The sequence below is a fragment of the Cannabis sativa genome, chromosome 1 (genome assembly GCF_029168945.1).
Source record: "Cannabis sativa cultivar Pink pepper isolate KNU-18-1 chromosome 1, ASM2916894v1, whole genome shotgun sequence".
NCBI lineage: Eukaryota > Viridiplantae > Streptophyta > Magnoliopsida > Rosales > Cannabaceae > Cannabis > Cannabis sativa.
The window spans coordinates 26,959,776-26,984,169 of NC_083601.1; the positions used below are offsets into that span (position 1 = coordinate 26,959,776).

The window sequence follows — 24,394 nt, forward strand, 5'->3', positions numbered from 1 at the left end:
CTTCTTCTTCAAGTTTGATCCTTCACAGTCTTCCAATCTATAATTGAGTTACTGCTTGCTGTGTGTGGGCACTTACTCTTTCACTAGGGTCGAAAAAGATGAAGGAGAAAAGAGGAGAGAGGGTTTCGGCCAGGTATAGAAAGTGGGGAAGGCTCAGTTTTTCTGAAGAGAGAAAATTCTGTCAGAAAAGTTTATTGAAAACTTGTGATTTGACTGAGCCATCACTTTCTATTTATAGGCAACTACTAGGTTTAGGTTAGGATTTATTTGGCATTAAAATAATGAAAATATTAATTTGAAATCCCACATTAAGTGGCCGGCCATGGTGTTGTATTGGGCCTCACTTGATTTTGCAGTTTTATCAAATTTTATCTCTATTTTCTCAAAAACGCCAATTTTCCAATTCTAACCTTTTAAATGCCAAAACTAATTATTTAATAACAAAAAATAGATTATTAAATAATATTGTCATTTAATTTAATTATTAATTAGACATATAAAGTCCATTAATAAATAAATAAACCTAGAAACTCTTTTCTTTACAATTTCACCTAACTTAGTGAAAATTCATAAAATTAGACATAGTCTAACTTTAGAATTATAATTGATCAATCACGAATCAATTAATGAGTCTTACAAGCAGAATGTTCTCAACTAGAATGGGGACCATGGATCTATATGCTGAGCTTCCAATAAGTGAACCAAATTTACCAAGTAAATTCCAATTTATTAATTCTTCGTTGAATCCACTCTTAGAACTTAGAATTGCACTCTCAGACTTATATGGAGCATATTGTATGTTCCACGATATCAATATATTATCTCATTTAACCATTGTTATAATCTTATTGTGATTTAAAGATCCTCTATATAGATGATCTACATCGAGATGGGATTTCTTTACCGTTCTCACCCTTCAATGTATTTTGCCCCTTAAAACACTTAGCTACCTGTAAATGGTGTTTAGTGATCTAATAATTAGTCAGTTAAACAAGAGCTCATCCATTTACTTCTATTTGCTAAGCTCGAAGGGAATCATCACTTGACTTCTATACACTAGTAGAAGTTATAGATTCCATATTTATGTTCAGCACTCCCACTCAATCATACTATCATGTTCCCAAAATATACGTATCACCCTGACCCAAAAGTAGGCTTAACTAATAAATCAAAGAACATGAATAGCACTCCTGAGTTGAGCCTAAGCATATCAGGATTTAGATTCTTTTAATCTTAAGATCAACTACTGATATTGACTTGGAAAGATATGTATAACGGTAAGTTTGTAATATCTAACTTAGTTGCAATATCGGTCCAGTCCAATGTATACTCCATACATTCGAAACTAGTATACTTTACTAATGTCCTGGAAAGAACATAACACTTACTCCAAGTGTAAGTATACATCATCGCTGATTATCACATCATTGTAAATCCAATAACACTGATGAAACAGGGACCAAAACTTTTGATTCATATGATCACAATCACATTCCACTGTGTTGACGATACTGTAATTGTGAATAAACATATGATCTGGATTTAACTGATTTTGTGTGTATGAATGTAATAAACATATTAAACCATCAGCATGTAAAATTCATGCAAACATCAATCACTTCAAATTTCTTATATTGATAACTAATCAGATTGTAAAGAGTTTTATTTAGGGCATAAAACCCAACAAACTCCCACTTGCACTTATATAAAACAAACTGTGCAAATAAGTCAATCTGATGTCTTGATCTTCAGATCAAGTGTAGTATATTTGAATCCACCCAAACTTTTGGAAACTAGTTCATAAATACTCTTATGAAACATCCTTTACTATATGCTTTACTCATCAAGGGATACTGAAATCTATACTGTTTTAAAAGTACATCTGAATTAACAGAAGACATATCTCTCATATTTTAAATATGGAATTGAGATAATACAGTAGACTTTTCTTCAGTGATATAACTTTCTGGTATTTTCGAATAGACCATGTTACAATTCTTCTCTGGTAGAGCTTGAATTATTATACAATAATTCCTCCACCCCCAAAGTAAGCACCATCTTATAGAAATCGAAATTAGATGGTGAGATACAAGGATAACTGATACACAGTTCCTTAATATCTGACATATAGATCACTTTCATAAATCTTTCTTGAATATCTTCTAATGTTCCCTATTTGATTACATCTGAGATAGCTCCCACTCAATAGCAGATGTCTGGTTAAATAATACTTTTAACCTCTGATTGTTTGGAGAGTTACCTAGTTGTGACTTTTGTATTATTCTGAAACTTTAAGTCAAGACTAAGTCATCAACATGGCAGACTAGTATTTTGAAGTGAAAAAATACATGCCAGAGTAATCAAAATTAAGATACCATCAAGTTTTATGAGGATTAAGAATTCTAGGTTCAAATCATTTGAATGGACTGAACTAGAGTTCTTTATCTTATTCTCATAATTCTGATAAGCTATTCCTATCCATGTGAATGGTTAGATTTGCTTTTCAGTAATGTTCTTAAGTACCTATCACAAGTATCAACCTAATGAAGATGGGTATAGAACTTTAAAATTCTCCCACTCAATTAAGGTAGTGTGAAACTTTAACAAAGAACTTTTAAAAGGTATCAAACTTTTACTTACAACAGTAAAATCGAAATGGAACATACAATCAAGATCAAGAATTTATATTGACAATAGCTGACTCATTATATTACTTCCATGTTTAAACAAGATATGTGTTTCATAGGGAATTGTGGAATAGACTCCACCCCTAAGAATATACATATAGGGTACTTGTGGATAACCTCCACCCCTAAGTATATAGAGATTATGATCCACCCCTAAAGGTTGTAAAGATCATGATTCTCTTAGTGTGATAGAGTTGATGTGGAGTTGAATACTATCCAGAGTTCATTAGATATAAAAGATCGTTGAACTGCATAGTTTTCTTAACTATTCTCCACCCCTATCAGATCATAAGATCCTTTTATTAAACAAATTCTTAATAATTGTATGAGAATTAACAATTATTGATAAACATAGAAATAATTTCTAGTGTTTATATAATATAACTCTATGAAGAGTTTAAAATATTATAGAATTTGCATCAATAATAAAAATACTTACACATACAAACATACAAATATAATGTGGTAATAATTGATGAAGATAAATTAAATGAAGCTCAATCTCATAAATTGCAATAGTAAATTTCGAAAATTAGAAACTTTATTAATAAAAAAAAGTATTGCAACAATATGAGAGAAACAGGGATAAATATCCCTAACTAAAATTTGAAATCCAAATTGTCTTTAAACTAAAACAATTAATTCAAAAAATTGAAGAGCTTCATCTTCATCTGGACGATTTCACCCTTGGTCCAGCTTTCTGATCCAACTCAATTGAGTTCAAGTAGCTTGGCCTATAAGAAGAAGAAAACAAATAAACAAAGTTAGTCCAGAATCATAAATCCAATTGGATAATAATTCACTAAAACTCTTAAAGTTTATAAATGGAAATACCTTGTTTCTTTGCAAGAAGTTTAGGACACTGGGGTTTCCAATGACCTTTCTCATCGTTAAAGAGAAACACTTTCCTTTAAGTGTAGCATCACCGGAAGGAGCAGCCTTTTTATTGGTTTTTGTTCGCTTCTTGGTGTTGTGCCACTTCCTCTTCGATTTGGGCTTTGAAGCAGAGGCAACATTTGCTTCAGGTTTTATCGTCCCATTACCATTCCCAGGATTGTGAGGTTTACTCCCTTTCTTCTTGGGTCCTCCAATCAAATTTTCATAAGTTTGAAGGTCATTGACTAATTCATGAAAGTCAATTTCCTTCTTATTCATGACATAATTTGATGTATATGGTAGAAATGCTGGAGTCAGGCTATTCAAGATAAGACTAACTTGAGTAGCACTGTCCATTTCAGCACCATGATCCTAGGCTTCTTGGAAATAACTGGACATGAGGAGAACATGGTCACGCACGTTTTGATGAGGTTCCATCCGTGCATTAATGTACTTCTTAGTCGCGTCAAAGCGTGACTGAAGCGATGCCTTACCGAATAGCTCATTTAACTTCGTCATAACTTCAGCAGCCTTCTCTTTTTTAGAAAACCGAGTTTTGAGGGTGTCAACCATGCTAGAAAGCATAAAGTATAGAGCTTTGTCATTTGCTTTCTGCCAACGCTCATACTTTTCTTTCACAGCTTTGGATGCATTATCCCTGTGCACTTCGTGTGACTCGCTCGCTTAAAACAAACAAGGCACTTTCTCCTATGAGAGCAATATTAATGTTCTCATTCCATTTATTAAAGTTAGATCCATTCAGCTTATTTTCAGTCAACAGTGATAACATGGGATTCATTTTGATAATACAGGATACTACAAAATAATAGAAATCAACAAATAGAAATTAATAATGGTTTAACACATAAAATCAATTCAGAAATTATAAGAACATAGCAAGTAGGAATGATATGAGAAAATACTTAAAAAATTCAATCCTAAATAATTTCTAAAGTTTTCAACAAACTGATATCAGTGTCCCGTTTAGGCGAGAGTCAAAGCTACCATCCATTGAATAGAGTTGTCAGCTCATCTAAAATGTTAAACATTCTAGCAACCTTTTATTCGATCAAGATTGGAATCCAGCGTTGTCCCGTTTAGGCGAGAGTCAAGGCTATTCTATCTCATGAGCTTCTACCATTGTTTCACAATTTGCAAGTCAAATATGGTCGCCACCATTAGGGTGATCTATACCATATAAAACACTTACAAACCACTTATCATGCGAGATTAAACGGTGCGAAATTGCTAATGAACGTTCCTCCATTAGGGAGGATTACTCACTAAAACAAACGCGGTGTAAAACCCACAATGGAGATCGAATATCTTAATAATAATAAAGCTCATTATTTAAAATGTATTTTCTTTATTATTCTAATAAATAAATTCTCATTAAATTCGAAATTAAGAATTAAAATTCAAAAATAAGAATTTAATATAATATTTATAAAATTATACTTAGATGGTGATTGAAATAAAATTAATTATTTCCATCTTAGTAGTAATCTTAAATATAAATATTAAGGAAATTAATTTAAGTTAAATTAAATTAAATAATTAGCAACTTAAAAATTTCTTTTGAGAATATATTTATTGAATTTCGAAAATTAAGTATATATTAAAAAATATACAATTTTCGAAAATAATAATAAAAATAGAAAAAGAATACTTCAAGCAAAAAATATCACCTATCTAGATTTTCTTTTGACTAGTTAATTCAATTTCTAATAATATATATATATATTTTAAATTCATTTATTTTAAATTAATCAATTAAATGAAAAAATCATTGATTGAAGTTGGCCCAAGAATTAATTAAAATAAATAATTAATTTACAACTCAATCTATTTTTCAAAATAAAAAATTCGAAAAATATTGCATAAATAAAATACAATTTTCGAAATTGATTAATAAAATAAAGAAAAATATATATATTGAAAATTATTTAAATTTAAGTTGAAAAATTAAATTTCAACCTAAAAATAATTTTCTATTTAATTAAGTGTCATGAAAAATCAATAAATATTTAAGTATCATGATGAAAATCAACTTAGATATTTAGATTCTTCAAGTTAATTAAATGTATTAAATTCAAGAAATAATAATTAAGTGTAGAGAAGGCTTAATTATTTATTTCTAGTTTAATACTAGGAAAAGTATACTTAATAAAATTGTACCAAAATTAATTATTTAAATAATTAATTTCACAAAGTATAATTTTCCTATTTAAATATTAGAAATAATAAGTAGTCTAGAAATTACTATCTAGAAAATATCTTATTTGACTAAGTATCTTTTCAAAAAAACTTTGAAAAATATCTAATTTAAGTTAGATAGAAAAATCTAAAACTTAAATAATTTCAAATTTAGATTTAATTAAATATCAAAATTAAGTTGTAACCACTTAATTTGAAGATATCTTTTTAAATTATTATTCGAAAAGATATTAACCTAAAAAAATATCTAAAATATTCCATTTTAAGTTAATATTCGAAAAGATATTAACTTAAAAAATATCTTAAGAATCTTTAATAACTAATGCCTAGGATTCCTCAACTTGATTTAAAATTTAAATCAAATATTCAAATTTAAGTTAGATAAGAAAAATCAGTTGTTACAACTAATTTATAACTTAAATAGGAATATTTAATTAAATAAGCTCCAGAAAGAATCTAGTTAGTTAAAATTCTATATTTAATTAAATACAAGAAAAATACAAATAGTTTGTCTAGAAATAATATCTAAACTAAAAGTGTTTTTCTTAAAATTAACTTTAAAATATTAAAATGAAAATAAATTTTCATATATTTTAAAAGTTAATTATGTTGCTAATTCAATTTTATTAGGTCAAACTAATATAATTAACCTAGTACAGTTATTCAAATCAGGCAAATGGGCCTTCACAATTGGGGTAGTTCATGTGAGGGGGTGCTGGGTTTAGTATGTCGTACCCACTTCTATGGCTCCCAACTCTCACACAAGGCCCAAAAGAGAGGAATTTAACCTTAAAATAAATAACTGTTATTAATTGAATAGGTCCAATAACTAAATGGACCTAAATAAAATCTATCATGGTGTGACATTTTATTTAGTAACAACCTATATGTATCTATATTAAAACAAAATAAACATATAGGCTCACACATGCACACTTTGGATGGATCCTATCATGTTGCTAGGTCATACACAGATGAAAGAAGATTGTAAAACTTACCTGTTACAAATTATTAACTTGACCAAGGGAGCCATCAGATCATTAGATCTCGCAAAAGGTAACCATGGCTATTTGCAATCAAGTAATAATAGGTTTTGAAAACTTACACACAAGCTAAAACCACATACTCCTGCAACAAGGTTAGCTGGATAGTTGGAAGTAGGATTTATTTAATTTTAAATAAATAATTTCGAAAAATAAATAATTTAAAAATAATTTAATTTAAAAATAATTTAATTTTCGAAAATAAAAAAAATAAAATAATATTTATTTTCGAAATTTTTTAAAAAAATTATTAATTTAAATTTCGAAACTATTAAAAAACAATTTAAAATTAAACCTACAATTTTGAAAAATTAGGTTTCAACCAACCTAAATATCATTTCAAAATTTGCTAACTACTTTTAAAATTTAAATGTTATTTTATAAATAAAAATTAGAAAAGATAAGTTAAATATCTTTTTCAGATTTTAAATTTAATTTAAATAAATAAAATAACAAAATTTAAAAGTTAGCAAAATATCTTACATCTATTTAAAATTACATGATTATAATTATCTTATTTTAAATTTAAATAAGGTAAAAAATATCTAAAAAAAAGATTTAATTTAAAAAATATATATAAAATCTGACCTTAAATTTAAAAATAAGATAAGATATAATCAAATTTAAAAATAAGATAGATTTTTAAGCAAGAAGATAGATACTAATTCTATTCAAATTCAAATTACACTAATATCTTGAATTAAATTAATTCAAAATGATAATTAGAATTGAATTAGGAATAGTAATAGTATATATACAAAACTATACAAAAAATCGGAAGTTAATTCCATGAAAAAGCATGAAAAAACGAAGAAAAACGAAAAAATTGTGAACTGTACGGACAGTTTTCGCGATCGCAGGAAAATTTCAGCACAGCTCCGTTTTTTTCGAATCTTCAAAAAATCATAACTAATTCAAATAAAATCGAAATTGAGTTCTGTACAAGGCTAACTTGCTTAATTTTTTCCATACTATCCAATAAAAATAATTCCAGAAACAGAATCGCAATTATTGTTCAAGAAAATTTACAAACATCAACCAATCATTAAATAACACTCAATACAACATGATACCATCCAAAAACAAACAAACAATCGTTTTAAAGTCCAAATTTCATGCAAGTAAATCAATTACCATGACTCTGATACCAGTTGTTGGAAATTATTTTACCAGGATCTTAGATCTACTCACAAGTATGTTGTTTAAACACCCTAAATATGAACTTTCTAAAACGATAAATTAAACACATATAAAGTTAAGAAAACCTTACATTGATGCAGCGGAATTAATGTCTCCTTCCACTCAAATCTCCAACCCTTGTATCCTTTCTGTAGCAGAGTATAATCAAGATCTGAGCCCGAATGTCCTTCTTCTTCAAGTTTGATCCTTCACAGTCTTCCAATCTATGATTGAGTTACTGCTTGCTGTGTGTGGGCACTTACTCTTTCACTAGGGTCGAAAAAGATGAAGGAGAAAAGAGTAGAGAGGGTTTCGGCCAGGTATAGAAAGTGGGGAACGCTCAGTTTTTCTGAAGAGAGAAATTTCTGTCAGAAAAGGTTATTGAAAACTTGTGATTTGACTGAGCCATCACTTTCTATTTATAGGCAACTACTAGGTTTAGGTTAGGATTTATTTGGCATTAAAATAATGAAAATATTAATTTGAAATCCCACATTAAGTGGCCGGCCATGGTGTTGTATTGGGCCTCACTTGATTTTGCAGTTTTATCAAATTTTATCTCTATTTTCTCAAAAACGCCAATTTTCCAATTCTAACCTTTTGAATGCCAAAACTAATTATTTAATAACTAAAAATAGATTATTAAATAATATTGTCATTTAATTTAATTATTAATTAGACATATAAAGTCCATTAATAAATAAATAAACCTAGAAACTCTTTTCTTTACAATTTCACCCCTGCTTAGTGAAAATTCATAAAATTAGACATAGTCTAACTTTAGAATTATAATTGATCAATCACGAATCAATTAATGAGTCTTACAAGCAGAATGTTCTCAACTAGAATGGGGACCATGGATCTATATGCTGAGCTTCCAATAAGTGAACCAAATTTACCAAGTAAATTCCTATTTATTAATTCTTCGTTGAATCCACTCTTAGAACTTAGAATTGCACTCTCAGACTTATATGGAGCATATTGTATGTTCCACGATATCAATATACTATCTCATTTAACCATTGTTATAATCTTATTGTGATTTAAAGATCCTCTATATAGATGATCTACATCGAGATGGGATTTCTTTACCGTTCTCACCCCTCAATGTATTTTGCCCCTTAAAACACTTAGCTACCTATAAATAGTGTTTAGTGATCTAATAATTAGTCAGTTAAACAAGAGCTCATCCATTTACTTCTATTTGCTAAGCTCGAAGGGAATCATCACTTGACTTCTATACACCAGTAGAAGCTATAGATTCCATATTTATGTTCAGCACTCCCACTCAATCATACTATCATGTATACTCCATACATTCGAAACTAGTATACTTTACTAATGTCCTGGAAAGAACATAACACTTACTCCAAGTGTAAGTATACATCATCGCTGATTATCACATCATTGTAAATCCAATAACACTGATGAAACAGGGACCAAAACTTTTGATTCATATGATCACAATCACATTCCACTGTGCTGATGATACTGTAATTGTGAATAAACATATGATCTGGATTTAACTGATTTTGTGTGTATGAATGTAATAAACATATTAAACCATTAGCATGTAAAATTCATGCAAACATCAATCACTTCAAATTTCTTATATTGATAACTAATCAGATTGTAAAGAGTTTTATTTAGGGCATAAAACCCAACACGACCCTCACCGCCACCTCCGACCACCCGCACCAACACCCCGACCCAGCCCCACTCTCTCGGACCACCCAAAAGTCGCACCCTCTCCCCACTCTCTCTTCTTCTCTCTGAAATTGCAGAAAAAAAAAAAATTTCCCCCCAGGTCCGATGTTCGGACCCCATCGGACCTATATGTTTTATTTTATTTACTTTTTTTTTTTGCGTTTTCAGAGAGAGGAAGAGAGACCCAGGTCCGATGGTCGGGCCATGGGTTCCGATGGGTCCGATTGGTCGGACCCCATGGTCTGACCATCGGACCTGGGGGAATTTTTTTTTTTTTTTTCGCGATTTCAGAGAGAAGAAGAGAGAGTGGGCTGAGGGGGTGCGACTTTTGGGTGATCGGAGAGAGTGGGGCTGGGTCGAGGGTGTTGGTGCGAGTGGTCGGAGGTGGTGGTGAGGGTCGGAGGTCGGAGGATGGAGGTCGGAGGTGGTGGTGAGAGTGGGATGTTGGGATGTGAGATAGAGAGAGAGAGAGAGAGTTGATGCAGAGAGAGAATGGGTGAATTGTGAGGGGGATATTTTTGGGGTTTTGAAAAAAAAGGCATAGTTTTTTTAGGGTTTAGGTTTTTTGTTTAATAATAAATTTTTTTAATTTTTTAAGTATATAAAATCAAATTTCCCATATTATATGAGTGACACGTTTTTTCACTTGAAATTTAAAAAGTACACTACTATTATTATTATATAAGGAAAATTTCATTTTTTGCCCTTAATAAAACCCCCAATATCAAAATTTAGACCCTCCACTAATTTGTACAAATTAATTCCATTGATTACATGAACTTCCCATTTTACCCTTTTATTTAAAAAAATAAAAAAATTGTTAAAAACTAAAAAAACTTCCCTCTCTCTTCCCTCTCGCTTCCTCTCTCTCTTCCCTCTCTCTCTTGCCTCTCGTGCACCCCTCTCTCTCTCTAGAAAAAATTGAAAAAACTTCCCTCTCTCTCTTCCCTGTCGAATGTTTATTTCTTGGTGGGCGGTGGTAGAAAACCGGAGCACACCCCAATCACTCAAGAATCTTACACCATTATAATGGATAAATTGTGTTTTAAGCATTTTGTTAGATTTTATGTAATTTGGATTCGTTATATGTGTTGTATTTATTGGAATTGGTATTTTTTGGTCTGAAATGGTAGAGATCTTGCACATCTAATTTTCTGTCGAAATCTGGGTTTTCCAGATATTATCGACAGTTTATCGATATAATATCGATGCTATGTCGATATTCTGCTAAGAAAGGTCAGGGATGACCATTATCGACATGTTGTCGACAGTTTGTCGATATCATGTCGATTAAAAAGCAAATTAACCCTAAAATTGAAAGTAGTTTGACCAATAAAATTGTCTGTGTTGTTAATGTATATCGATAGGATGTCGTAGGTGTATCGATAGGATGTCGACACAATGAGAATAAAAAAAAATTGACCTAAAATGTCGATAATTTGTCGACGGTATGTCGATATTTTGTCGACAATGTGATTTAATTGCTTTTTGTGTGATAATATCGACCTCATGTCGACATGATGTCGACAATTTTGTTTACTAAATAGGCGTGATCATAGTTGGAATATCGACAGCATGTCGACAGTATGTCGATATGTTAGCGACAATGTGATGTATTTACTTTCTGTGATTGCTAAGTGTGATATCGATTGAATGTCGACATCATGTCGACAGTGTGTCAACAATTTTGTGTCGACAAATTCTCAAATAACTTATGTATGTTAATTTACTTTATAATCGACATGATATCGACAAACTGTCGACAACATGTCGATAATGGTCATCCCTGACCTTTCTTAGCAGGATATCGACATAGCATCGATATTCTATCGATAAACTGTCGATAACATCTGGAAAATCCAGATTTCGACAGAAAACTAGATCTGCAAGATCTCTACCATTTCAAACCAAAAAATATCAGTTTCAACAAATACGACACATATAACAAACGCAAACTACATAAAGTCTAACAAAATGCTTAAAACACAACTTATCCATTGTAATGGTGTAAGATTCTTGAGTAATTGGGGTGTGCTCCGGTTTTCCATCACCGCCCACCGAGAAATATATATTCGTCAGGGAAGAGAGAGGGAAGCTTTTTTCAGTTTTTTCTAGAGAGAGAGAGGTGCACGAGAGGGAAGAGAGAGAGAGGAAGAGAGAGGGAAGTTTTTTTAGTTTTTAACAATTTTTTTTTTTATTTTTTTAAAAAGAGGGTAAAATAGGAAGTTCATGTAATTAATGGAATTAATTTGTACAAATTAGTGGAGTGTCTAAATTTTGATATTGGGGGTTTTATTAGGGTCAAAAAGTGAAATTTCCCTTATATAATAACTAATTTATTGATAAAAATTTGATAATATATTGGTTATAATACAAGGAAGAATTTCTTTCAATCAAGTGATCTCGTTTTTTATAAGTAGTGCATATCTTGCTAATCCATATGCCGCGGTATTTGTATAACATGTAGAAAATATACATTCGAAAATGTTGGGTGTGCAACTAAAGTCCTACATTATAAAACCAAAGCAGACAATAGTATATGGCAATATCATGTTAAGGTGAGGTGGTGACCTAATGGTATCCGAACCAAAGATTCAGGAGTTGGGACAGGAGGTTGCATGTGCGATGTTTGGGAGAAGTCCTCAATGTAATAATCTCACGATTGAAGATCTGTATGATTAGTTTCCAAAAATCAAAAAGTTTCCAAAAATCAAAAAGTTTCCAAATTTGAATTGATATAGAGGACAAAGGAAGAAGACATGTAGCAAATTATTACAATACCAACTACAATAGAAACAACAACTTCAAATTGGGGCATGCAATCGATAAGAGACCGAACTAGTAAGAAGGATATTTTGGAAAATTTGCTAAGCAAAAATCTTAAATTTGCTTGAAACTTTTAAAAGCCACAAAGCACACCACCACTTAGCAAGAGGAAATGAAGAAGATTAGACGCTGTTAAAGAATATCCCTACTGATTGACTATGTTATGACAACTTTTTTCATAGTGTCACATAACTTATATAGAAAATCCTCACATTAGTAAAGGAAGGAAAAGAAAATTATCACATAAATAAAGTGCAAACCATGATTGATACAGTCAGACAATGCTTTTAAATATTATATAGAGAAACTAGTAAAATAATATTTAGAAAGTACATTTAATCCGTTTTTTTTTTTATTATTTTTTTTTGTTGAATGGTTTTCTTTAATACTTTACACTTGTGTTTTAAAACTATAGAAAGAAGGCTTTCGAAAAAAAAAAAAACTATATAAAGACGTTTCAATCAACGTTTTTATCTCTATAGTTATCCTAATGAATTGAAAAAATTCAAGTGGATTTCACAAAAGAGAAAAAGTCTTACTATATTTTAATCAAATTATTTAATTATTATATTTTTTTTTTGAGAGGGTGATCTAAATCACACTATGATAATCGTCGACTCAGAGGAACTTCCAGTCAATAAGATAATTGTCTAGCCAAAGATATACAGAGTCAGAATATGAGTCACTACAAACAAAGCGACTTATATAAGACCAAATTATCTCATAAATTTAGACAAAACAACTTATACCACCTTCAAGAGGCATATGATGTAAACAACCGCCTTGACCAAAAGTACCTACAAAATAAACAGATGTATAAATGTGGATTAACACACTATACAATGATAATGTTGTGAATTTTTAAATTAAGGATAAAATACAATTATTATTATAACAAGAAAAAATTTATCTTTGAAGCCTTTTTATTATTAGAGCTAAGTCTTCCAAGGTAGAACTATACTAACCAATATAATCTACATCATACATAAGATTTAAGAGATTAATCAAACTAAATAAACCAAATCCCAAATAAAATTAACTATTTTCAAAAAAAGTAACAAAACTCCAGTGCCTAACAAATAAATGATAAGAAAATAATTATATAAAATGATAGAAAGAAATTCCTCCAAAATTAATAAAATATAATTAAAAAGTAAGATTTAAAACTTATCTCTGAAAATCTACAATAGCACTCTTTGAAGTTGAATTCATGCGCAAACGAATTAACAACAAACTGCAAACTAGCTAAATAATATGGTACAAAATTGTCAAACAAAATGGCATAAACTTGCCAAAAAAATAGCACAAACTAAAAAAATATAAACTATAAACTATTTATATAAAATTATTAAGAAAAAAAATCATTCTACATTTACATTTTTTTAGATTACTCCAATTTTACTTTTACCCCCTACATTTTACAACATGCTTAGCAATAAAATATCATTTTGTAACTGACTAGTAATTTTATAATATTTATTGAAATAAAATAAAAGGACTTTTTCATTTTTACACTTCAAAACGATTTTTTTTGTATTTTTACAAAATTTTACATAAAAACCTCCTATTGCAACTGGCGCTGCAACTTAAAATAAATCAAATTTAATATTAAATTATATCACTAATAATATTATTATAACTAGACCCTTTGAGGTTTTATCTCCATTTTATTATCAATGTTGTCGTTTCTTGTAACAATAACAAACAAACATAGGCGGCTTAACCGTACAAAAGGAGGAAAACAAGAACACATTGGGTGGTTAAGTATTACAAAATGGGCAAATAAGCAATAGCCAATTAGTGGAACAAATAGGGAAGGTGGTGGCGGTGCTCACATTCACAATCACAATAATATGATTCAGGAGTGGTTCCATTCAGTTCCACCAATGCTGTGTTTGGGTGGGCACTCCCATAAATCGCATTGAAAACACAAAACAAACAAACACTACTCTTTATTTACTCTTTACTAAATCAATCAAAAACATCAACGGCTGAAATTCCATTCGATACTGGAATCTATAGGGTCCCACCCATTTCCACCTCCACTTGTTGTCTTGCCTTCTCTTGGCTTACATTATCAAAACCTCATCTTCCTACTATCCTATTCCTATATGCTATCTCATCCTATTAATTATAATATACATCACTTTTTCATATATAAAAAAAAAACTAAAGAAAATTCCAAAGTCAAGTCATCTTACGTGGCTTCCCATGCCACCATATATTATAATAGCCACTTCCCCCTGTTAAAAAGAGCTGTGTTAAACCAATTTAATTTTAATAAATTAATTAATTTAATTTATATTAAATGTATTAATTATTTTTATTAACTTAATAAAAAATTTAATTAAGGTGTCAAACTTAAATTAATTTAATATGTAACACTTCTTTTTAACAAAAAAAAAATCTTCGATTCTTTCTTTCCATCACTCTTTTTTATTCTTTATATATTTCTTTTACTTAGGGCATTTCCAATGGAGAAACTCAAATTTGATGTTAAATTAACACCAAAAAACTACTATTTCAATACTAATTTTTTTTTCAATTCCAACCACAACACCAAAAAATTACACCAAATATTATATTCTTTATTATTCTATTATTTTATTAATATAATAAGAATATTTTAATACTAAATATTTGTTAAATCCAATAAATTATATTAGTAAATATTAAATTTTTTTAATTTACAATAAACATTACATTATTTTTTTTTACTCTTAAAAAAATAGTATTTAATTTACTCTAAAAATTAAAACACCTTAAAAATATTAATTAAATTTTATCTTTAAAGTATTCAATTAATACATTTCAAAACTCTTAAAAATATTAATATTACTTCATTTGCAATAAAATTTTCATTTCATTTTTACTCTTACAAAATAAACTACATTTAATTAACTCCATAAAATAACACACATTAAAGATATTAACTAAATTATACTAATTTTAAGAATTAGTATATTCGTCCCATAGGTGCTCAATTTATGCACTTCGAAGTTTAATGTGAGCTTCTTTATTTTTAATTTTTCTATGTCGAGCGAGAAATTCTTGGAATCGAACATTGTCATCACCCACCATCTCAACTTCTGGACTAGGCACTTCAGCTCGTTCTTCAATAGTTGCATTAACATCACGTTCATCCTCTACTATCATATTATGCATGATAATACATGAAGTCATTATGTCATGTAATATTTTTTTATTCCATAAGCGTGTTGGTCCTGCCACAATTGCAAATCTTGATTGCAATACTCCAAAAGCACGTTCGACATCTTTTCTACATCCTTCTTGTTTCATTGCAATTAATTTTTTTTTGGACCCCGTGGCTCATGAATACTTTGAACCAGAGTAGACCATTTTGGATATATACCATCAGCTAGCAATACCTGCTCCGCGAACACCCTAAATTATTTTTTTAGCACACTTAAAAATATAAAAATACAAACTAATACATTTATAAAAGTTTTGATTAATATTTATTTATAATTATTTAGGTTTTTTAAATATTATATAATTATTAAAAAATTAAAAAAAAAAATAATTTGGGTTTGTCTACGGTGCCCACCTAAATATGGTGAGACACTGTAGATAAACCCAAAAATGATAATGCAATTGCCGTTTGGTTGGAGATAGTTTTGGTGTAATATCACACCATAAATGATATTTTGCAGGCCCATTAGGAGAGTAAAAAAGTAATTAATCCATAAATTAAAAAAGGTAAGATTCTGAATTTCTTTTTCTTAAGAAAAAAAAACATACACACAAATTTCCAAAACTATATATATAGAGATCTTCCAACAGCATTATATAATGAGTAAAAAAATAGTGATGTCGTGGCTGCAGTTTGGACCAGACACCCAAAGGTCCAAGGGTGTCAGTCTTTATATAAAGAAAATTTGATTTGTTCCATTACACTGTACGTATTACTATTCTTCAGATTACAACATAGCATATATATATATATAAACATCATCCACATTCTTTCTTTATCGAGTTACTTTACCTGTGAGTAAGAAAATTCATCAAGATATTTTGTGGCATAACAAGAAAAAGTTTGTGACTCTCGTTGAGTCTCAGTCTTTCAAGCTATTGGGGTTCTCTTTTTAAAGCTTCAAAGGGGTCCTTCTTTCAGTCACTTTCTGTGTCGTTTTCTTTCTCTGATGATGATAATGATAATATTTGCTCTGAATGTTGGTAAAGCCTTCCTTCTCTGTTCTTATATTTTGTCAAGTTTGATTCAGATTAGTTTTTGTGTCTAACCCTTTTCATCTATTTCATCAGAAATTTCTTCTGAGTTTAACTAAATATTTTGAACGTGTGTTTTTCTTAGCTTTTTTTTTTTTTCTTTTATGGAATTGATTAGTTTTTGTTAAATAAATTTCCTCTTCTCTTGTATTTGTTATGTATTGTAAAATAATGTTTTAACTTTCCAAACAACTATACTTTTTTGACAAATTCCTTCTTTTGAAATTCTGGGTTATAAATTATATTTATTAATTGTTTTTAAATGTGACTTTTATTGATAGGCGGAGGATGGTGTGGAATGAGATAAAATGGCTGTAAATGCTGTGGAAGGGAGCAAAGATTTTCAGCAAAAGGGTATTGTGTTCTGTGTTTGAAACCAATCAAGAAGTCAGTTTTTTTTTTTGAATAATGGAAGATAAGGATTTGAATAGATGTGTTACTTCTTTGGCTGGATCTGATCCTTTATGTAATACCCCTTTTGCCATAGATGATGCCAGGCTTAAATTAACAATGGTGAACAATAGAGACCCAGAATTGGATTTGGCTTCAGTTGGTAGCCCAAGTAGTTCTAGACAAGGCCTAATATGGAGGAATCAATATGAGTTGGTAAATAATGACTTTAGAAGCAATGATTTATTAGATGATTCTTTGTTCCAAGAAGAGAATTATCAGGTTTTGTCTAGAGTAAGGGAGGAGTTTGCTATGCAGAATAAGAGAGGTGAGCATTTTTCGAACAAGCATGTCGGGCAAGACAAAGATGAAATATCTGCACATACTAGATTTAATGATGATAATAAGGTCATCTCAAGTAATGGCTTACTTGTTGGGAATAAAAAACTGAAGAACATTTCAAGGAGTAGCTTCTCTCAGTTACTTGTGAAGAAAAAAGTGAAGGGAAAGGGAATAGTTACAAGATATCCAGAAGCATACTCTGCAAGTTTAGACCAAAACAATGAAAAACATGATTATGATGCTGAGGTAGCTTCTACTGCTGGTTTAAAAACAAGTACTAACATTGATCACAACCCCATTCTCAGGTCTCTTCCAGAATCTTATAGTAGTGGAATCAGCTTGAGGGAATGGCTCAAATGCGAGTCTCGTAAGGTAGACAAAGCTGAAAGACTGCTCATATTTAAGCAAATTGTGCAGTTGGTGGAATTTGCACACTCTCAAGGTTCTGCCTTGCTAGACTTGAGACCAACCTGCTTCACTATTTTGTCATCAAATAAGATTCAATACATTGGTTCATTGACCTTGACAGACACAATGAACAGTGTTCTTCCACATTTAAATAAGAAAAGACAAGTGGAGCCAAACTCAAGTTCCAGCCATAGTTTAATTGCTGCTAAGCAGCAAAAACTTAGTGAGGCTATGAGGTCTCTTAGAAACCAGCCTAAAATTGGTAAGGAGACTGAATGTTACATGGCTGTTTCACAAACTCATGGAAGTAGAGAATCCCAAGTGTATAAAGACTCCAGCTACCGAAATACTACTACTGCAAGGCAACACCAATCCATGGCTTTACTAGGTCAGTTGGAAAAGCAATGGTATACTTGTCCAGAGGGGTTTGATGAAAGAGGTTGTACATCTTCGTCAAATATATATGGACTTGGTGTTCTTCTTTTTGAGGTAAGATTATACATGTATGAAATGTTTACTATACTATTTAGCTTTGAATGGTTTCTGCACTCAAATTTTATATATTAGGAGAAATGTAATATAATAATTATCATTACAAGTTTCAACTAATATGAGCTGTTTACTTCAGTTGCTTTGCATTTCTGAATCATGGGAGGCTCATTCCACCATGATGTTTGATTTGGGCCGTCGGATTTTTCCACCGAAGTTCCTTTCAGAACAGCCACTAGAAGCTGGACTTTGTCTATGGCTTCTTCACCCCAAGCCTTTGTCACGTCCAACATTTAGGTATCACAATCTGAAGCCATTTCATTTGTCTTCATCCTTCAATTGTAGTCTATGTTGAGTCTTATATCTCTTGGGGATTTAGTGAAGGCACATATTGAAGGTTGAAGATTTATTTTTTTTAATGTTCAACAGAGAAATTCTGCAATCAGAATTGATATGTGGCTCTGAAGATTTGAATTCTGGAGGTGTTATCTCAAATTCTGCTGAATGTAGTGATTCCCAAACAGAGGAATTACGTAAATTTTTATCTTCAATGGAAGAAGAAAAGAAAAGGCGTGCTTCTAAGTTAAGTGAACAGATAAGATGCTTAGAAGAAGATATTTCTATGGTTGAGAGAGGGTACTCAGAGAAGGAGTTTTCTCTTGTGAAAGAAGATGGATTTTGTCTTGAAGAGTCTAGATCATTTTCAATGCCAAAGAAGAATGAAAATACATTGATGAAAAATATTACTCAGTTGGAGAATGCTTACTTTTACCTGAGATCCCAAATCCAACATAAAGAACTGCCAAAGACCAAAGAGAAGAAATGTGATGTGAAAGTTAAGAATGAAGACTCAAGCATGAATCAGGCTTCAGATGATCGTATTGGAGCCTTTTTCGACGGATTATGCAAGTTTGCTCGCTACAGCAAGTTTGAAGTATGTGGGACACTTAAAAATGGAGAATTTTTCAACTCTACCAGTGCCATTTGTTCTTTGAGTTTTGATCGCGATGAGGACTACATTGCTGCAGCTAAAGTATCAAAGAAAATCAAGATCTTCGAGTTTGCTGCCTTATCAAATGATGCAACTGATATTCATTATCCTGTGGTTGAGTTAACAAACAAGTCTAAGCTAAGCTGTGTTTGCTGGAATTACTACATCAAGAATTATCTGGCATCAACAGATTATGATGGAGTGGTAAAGGTGTGTTTTTGTACTTAGCTAAAGTAACAATAAGTCTGCTTTAAATGATGACAATTCTTTTGTCATTGAAGTTTTTATTTCCTTTTCAGTGATCTGCTTGTTAATAAAAGAATGGGTTGCTTTGTTTTGTGTGCGCATGAGTTACAGATGTGGGATGCAGCTACTGGGAAAGAATGTTTTCAATACAGTGAGCATCAGAAGAGGGCTTGGTCTGTTGACTTTTCTCGAGCTAATCCAACAATGTTTGCTAGTGGAAGTGATGACTGTTCTGTAAAACTGTGGAATGTTAACGATGTATGCTCTCTCTCTTTTGTCTTTTTAACATTAAGTTTCTTGTGCTTACCTGCTTATTGTATACCAAGTTAGACCCTTTTATTGATTTGGTTTGTGCAGAAAAGTTCAGTGGGAACTATCTATTGCCCTGCCAATGTCTGCTGTGTCCAGTTCTCTGATCACTCTAGTAATCAATTGGTCACTGGGTCTGCTGATTACAAAATCTATGGCTATGATCTTCGCCACGTTAAAATCCCTTTGTATACTTTAGCCGGTCATGGAAAAGCAGTAAGCTATGTAAAATACTTGGATGCTGAAACTCTTGTTTCTGCATCCACAGACAACACATTAAAGCTTTGGAATCTCAACAAACCAATCTCATCCGACGATGCTAGCAGCTTATCCTTTACCGGTCATATTAATGAGAAGGTAGTTATTATATTCCATCTTTAGTCTTTTCTTTCAAATTACATTACTCCAGCTTTTAACATTCATCACTTGCTTGTTCAGAACTTTGTTGGATTATCTGTTTGGGATGGATATATAGCTTGTGGTTCAGAAACAAATGAGGTGATTAATGTCTATTAGTTCTTTCTGAAGAATCCCATTAAAGTTCAAGTTCAAACATTATGAGATTAACCAGTTGTGTTTTATCTTTTGCTTGTTTCAGGTGTATAGTTATCACAAATCTCTACCAATGCCTATAACTTCTCACACGTTTGGATCAGTTGATCCCGTTTCTGGACATGAGATTGGCGATGATAGTGGACAGTTTGTTTCAAGTGTCTGTTGGAGAAGAAAATCTAATATGGTAGTTGCTGCAAACTCTATTGGAGTCTTAAAAGTGCTGAAGATGGTGTAATGAGAAAAGCTTCCAAAGGGATCATTATTTCATGGTGGTTAAGAATCTTTACCTCTACAGTCAGTTTGTTTTGCTCATTTCTTTCCCAAGAATTTATTTTTTCCTTCTTGGGGTGGTAGTGGGGTGGATCATTATTTCATGTAGTGGAAGAAAAAGAAAATTACCTTGGCTAAAGGTTTAAGATGAGAGAAAGAGAATTTGTATATAAAAGCCCTTCAAGTTGAGATTTCACGAATCATTTGTAAATTGTAATCGGTTTATACCCCTTAATTTTGCATTGTAATCAGGAATGAACGATGTCATTTCGACATAAAAGCTACTTCATTATAAATTAGTGCTAACTTGCTTAATTTAGAGATTATCAGGCAACTTAGGATATGGCCCTCAAACATCTGCATACCAGAATAGAAATGTTGCTGCTCAAGAAAGAAAGGAAGAAAAAACAAAGGCCACAAATTACATACCAAGAAGGAAACTTCTGCTGTGTTCAGATGTTATCATAAGAAGTGATTTTTTTTTTTTACATCTTTGGTTCTCTAAAGTATGATGTCAATGCATATATTCAATTAGAAATATACATTTTTTTGCTTTTCGTCTTTCATATCTCAGATTTCGACTGAAACCGAAACTGTTCTGTATTTTTTGTAAAACAAAGATCTAAGGGAGCTCCGAATCTGAGGCATGCCCAGATGATGTTCTTTTTAGTCTTGGACTTATCATAAGTAGCTGGCTTTCTGAATTTCTTCGCATACTTCTCCTGTTAGGATTTATTTGTGGAGGCTTAAGCGATTGTGCTCGTGTTATTGTACCTGTTTGTTTTGTTTTTAAAGGTTAATGATCAAACAGAAAAACCAAATTCTAGCACAATTCAGTTAAACCAGCAATGGGGGGAGGTGACAAACCTGGTTTCTTTGTTTTTGCATCTGAAGGTTTCTTGGAGATTGAGAGTCTCTTGTTCATGCTATCAGATGAAGTTAAAGATTTCCTTTCTTGTGCTGATGGCAATGTATCATCAATTATATTCACTCCTTCATCTCCACAGATCGAAGCTGCATCACTTCCTGATTCTTCAGAGGTATCTTTTGAGCTTGAATTTGTTTTTTCTTTCTCCAAACTTCTATAAACAAACATGTGAAATGGGATTTGTGATATTGATGAGAACTGATCAGGGCATCCCCAAGAAGTTGAGTTTCTAAGAAGGCTTGACTCGATGTCAAAGTAATCGAGAAGTGGCACTGGAGGGTCTTGCTGGTTGTTGTAGTCAAAAGGATTCAATGATATGAACCTTTTCATGTACCGAAGAATCCTGCAAATGGATGAGAAGCTTGGCCTTTGCTTTGGATCAGCATGCCAACATTTCTTAGTAAAATTAGTCACATATTTTGGTGTCTGAAAAGGGAACAATGGTCTTTCTCCAGCTCTAATATTTCGGCTCATTTTGTCTCCTTGGAGATGACCATCCTCAAAAGGAACTTTCCCAGTTAGAAGCTCAAAGCAAACCATTCCAAAGCTGTAAACATCTGCCTTTTCCGAGTACTTGGAATTCTCAGCATGTCCAGTCTGTTCTTGCTCCTCCAAAACTTCTGGAGCATACCAAATGAATGGAAAAGTTTCATTCTGATTTGTAGAGCTCCTTACAGAAGCTAAGCCAAAACCCGAAACTTTTGCAAGCAAGTAGTTCCCTTCTGTGAAGATATTACTACTTGCTCTTGCTCTAACAAGTATGTTAGAAGAGTTTAAATCTCCATGGTAGATTCGGTTCAAGTGGAGATATTCCATTCCTCTTGCAATCTGAAGCATTAGATCAACTGCAACAGGAAGCGAAAATGGAATTCGCTTACGCGGGCCACAAATCTCTTTGATGTAGCTGAGAAGGTCTTTACTCATAAGCTCCATAACCAAAAACCACTCTTTCTTTTCCTCATCAGCAAAACCACAAAGAAAGTTATTTATATTGGGGTGTGAGAGAGACAACAATGAAGAAATGTCAGGCAATAAAGGCTCAGGATCACCTAAGAAGTGTCTTGTGACAAAGCTCTCACCAAACCAAATGATCTCTTTGTATTGACTTCGACCACCCAACCTTCTCCTAACTTGGTAGTCTTTGGATTTTAGTAGGATTGAAAGTGGTAAGAGCTTTCCATTGAAAGGCTCCGACCCATCAAAGCTTTCGAAAAGAAAATCTAAAAGACGCTGCTCATTCTTACTCAAGCCTAAGATTTTCTTGTCTTTGATTCTATTGAGCATAACCCATTTGTCTTCTTTCAAAACCATCTCACACCTGTTACAAAATTCTTGACTAACCAAATATTGCTTACCAAATTTCCACTGAAAAAGCTTCCAATCTCTGTAATCTTTCAAATATTTTCCATGGTACAAACGTTTCTTCTTTTGTATCTCATCTTGATCAGAACCAGATATCTCTCCAACCATTTCGATTGCTTCGAAAACACTTGGAATGCAACAAAGCAAATTGTGGATGTGAAGCTCAACACAATCGGAATTATGATGGAGTAAAAGGGCTTTCGCCAACCAATCTTTGGTTTCTAAGCATTGTTTAACATAAGCTTCTCCTTCTCTACAAACTCCATAGACCTCTCTTAATGGCTGCTCAAGAATTCTCCACTTATTCGTGTTCTTCTCTTCGAATCTCAGATTAAGTCTCATCTCCTCTGCTATTGAATCATAAGCAGAGTTGTAGACATCATATAACAGAAAGCATTGTCTCTCATTGATTTGAATGTTATCTCGGAACACCAATAACGCCTTTAAACTTCCCAACACCTCTCCAATCTGACGAAATTGCTCCATTTTTTCAAGATGAAATCTAATCTGAAAAACAAACAGAATAGTACAAATTTGAAAAAGAAAATTTAGCAAAGTCCCACATTTCCATATGAATATTAAAAGAGATGATCCAAAACCGAATATTCGAAAAAGAATTGTCAGAAAATCTCACCGGGGAAGATCGAATTCCCGGTTTGTGGAATCAACTAAAGCATGGTTGAAAGGGGAGGAGGGGATGACGATAATCCCCACATCAGTGGAAATTTGTAGCAGAAGGAAAGTGGTAGATTTTCCGGGAATGTGTTGTGGGTATTTTTGTTTGTTAGATGGGAAAATTTTAGATGTGTTGTTGTTGATAAATGACGATGCTCCTTCAAGTGCGGCTGTGTGTGGATACATTGTTCGATAGTGTTACACATTCGCCTATAAATTTTGGAAAAACTAGTTAACGGTTCTAACGGAATTTTAATTCTCTTGCGCGCCTTTTTTTTTCTTCACAAAAATAAATAATAATAATGTTATTTTTTTTTTTGTTATTATTCTATTTACACCCAGTCTCTGTTTTTTAATTTGATTTTAGCCATTTTTGAGATAAAAGCTTTTTTAATTATTATGGTGCCGTTTGGTAACACTTTTGTTTTTTAATTTTTTAATCACAAAATGAAACTAAAATTTTTGTTTTTAAAAAATTTATTTTTGAAAAACAAAAATGCGTTCTGTAACCACTTTTATTTTTCAATTTTAAAAACAGAAAACAAAAGTGTGTTCTATAAAGTTTATTTTTATTATTATTTTTTGATTTTATTTAAGTCGGGTCTAGGTCCGGGGTCGGATTCGGGTTCAAGTCAAAAGCCGGGTT

General features: G+C 31.6%; 2 protein-coding genes across 6 annotated transcripts; one reads left to right on the forward strand and one right to left on the reverse strand.

Moving 5' to 3' along the window:
* The first annotated feature begins 16,348 nt into the window (after nucleotides 1-16,348).
* Nucleotides 16,349-21,349, forward strand: LOC115699851 (protein SUPPRESSOR OF PHYA-105 1). Of its 5 annotated transcripts, none has more exons than XM_061106795.1 (9): nucleotides 16,353-16,732; nucleotides 17,065-17,137; nucleotides 17,271-18,412; nucleotides 18,552-18,709; nucleotides 18,842-19,613; nucleotides 19,761-19,907; nucleotides 20,007-20,315; nucleotides 20,397-20,456; nucleotides 20,557-21,349. In XM_061106795.1, exons 2-9 carry the CDS (start codon nucleotides 17,092-17,094, stop codon nucleotides 20,746-20,748), a joined length of 2,826 nt encoding a protein of 941 aa, XP_060962778.1. In that variant the 5' UTR covers nucleotides 16,353-16,732; nucleotides 17,065-17,091; the 3' UTR covers nucleotides 20,749-21,349. The 5 variants fall into 5 exon arrangements, with proteins under 5 accessions (XP_060962774.1, XP_060962778.1, XP_060962780.1 ...); XM_061106799.1 differs by lacking the exon at nucleotides 16,353-16,732 and adding an exon at nucleotides 16,786-16,853; XM_061106791.1 differs by having other exon boundaries at nucleotides 16,349-16,732; nucleotides 17,065-18,412.
* Nucleotides 21,113-23,958, reverse strand: LOC133032675 (receptor-like kinase LIP1). The gene is made up of 3 exons (XM_061106803.1): nucleotides 23,708-23,958; nucleotides 21,651-23,580; nucleotides 21,113-21,557 (listed from the first exon to the last, which is right to left on the reverse strand). The coding sequence occupies exons 2-3, from the start codon at nucleotides 23,557-23,559 to the stop codon at nucleotides 21,406-21,408; spliced, it is 2,061 nt and encodes a 686-aa protein (XP_060962786.1). The 5' UTR covers nucleotides 23,560-23,580; nucleotides 23,708-23,958; the 3' UTR covers nucleotides 21,113-21,405.
* Between the last annotated feature and the right edge of the window lie 436 nt (nucleotides 23,959-24,394).

Excerpts from the sequence above, each read along its gene's own strand:
- LOC115699851 (XM_061106791.1), top strand. The coding sequence starts at position 17,192 with ATGGAAGATAAGGATTTGAATAGATGTGTTACTTCTTTGGCTGGATCT. Across the intron at positions 20,316-20,396 it reads CCGGTCATATTAATGAGAAG|AACTTTGTTGGATTATCTGT; the intron begins GTAGTTATTATA and ends TTGCTTGTTCAG. Across the intron at positions 20,457-20,556 it reads GTGGTTCAGAAACAAATGAG|GTGTATAGTTATCACAAATC; the intron begins GTGATTAATGTC and ends TGCTTGTTTCAG.
- LOC133032675 (XM_061106803.1), bottom strand. The coding sequence starts at position 23,559 with ATGGAGCAATTTCGTCAGATTGGAGAGGTGTTGGGAAGTTTAAAGGCG. Across the intron at positions 21,558-21,650 it reads TGCAAAAACAAAGAAACCAG|GTACAATAACACGAGCACAA; the intron begins GTTTGTCACCTC and ends CAAAACAAACAG.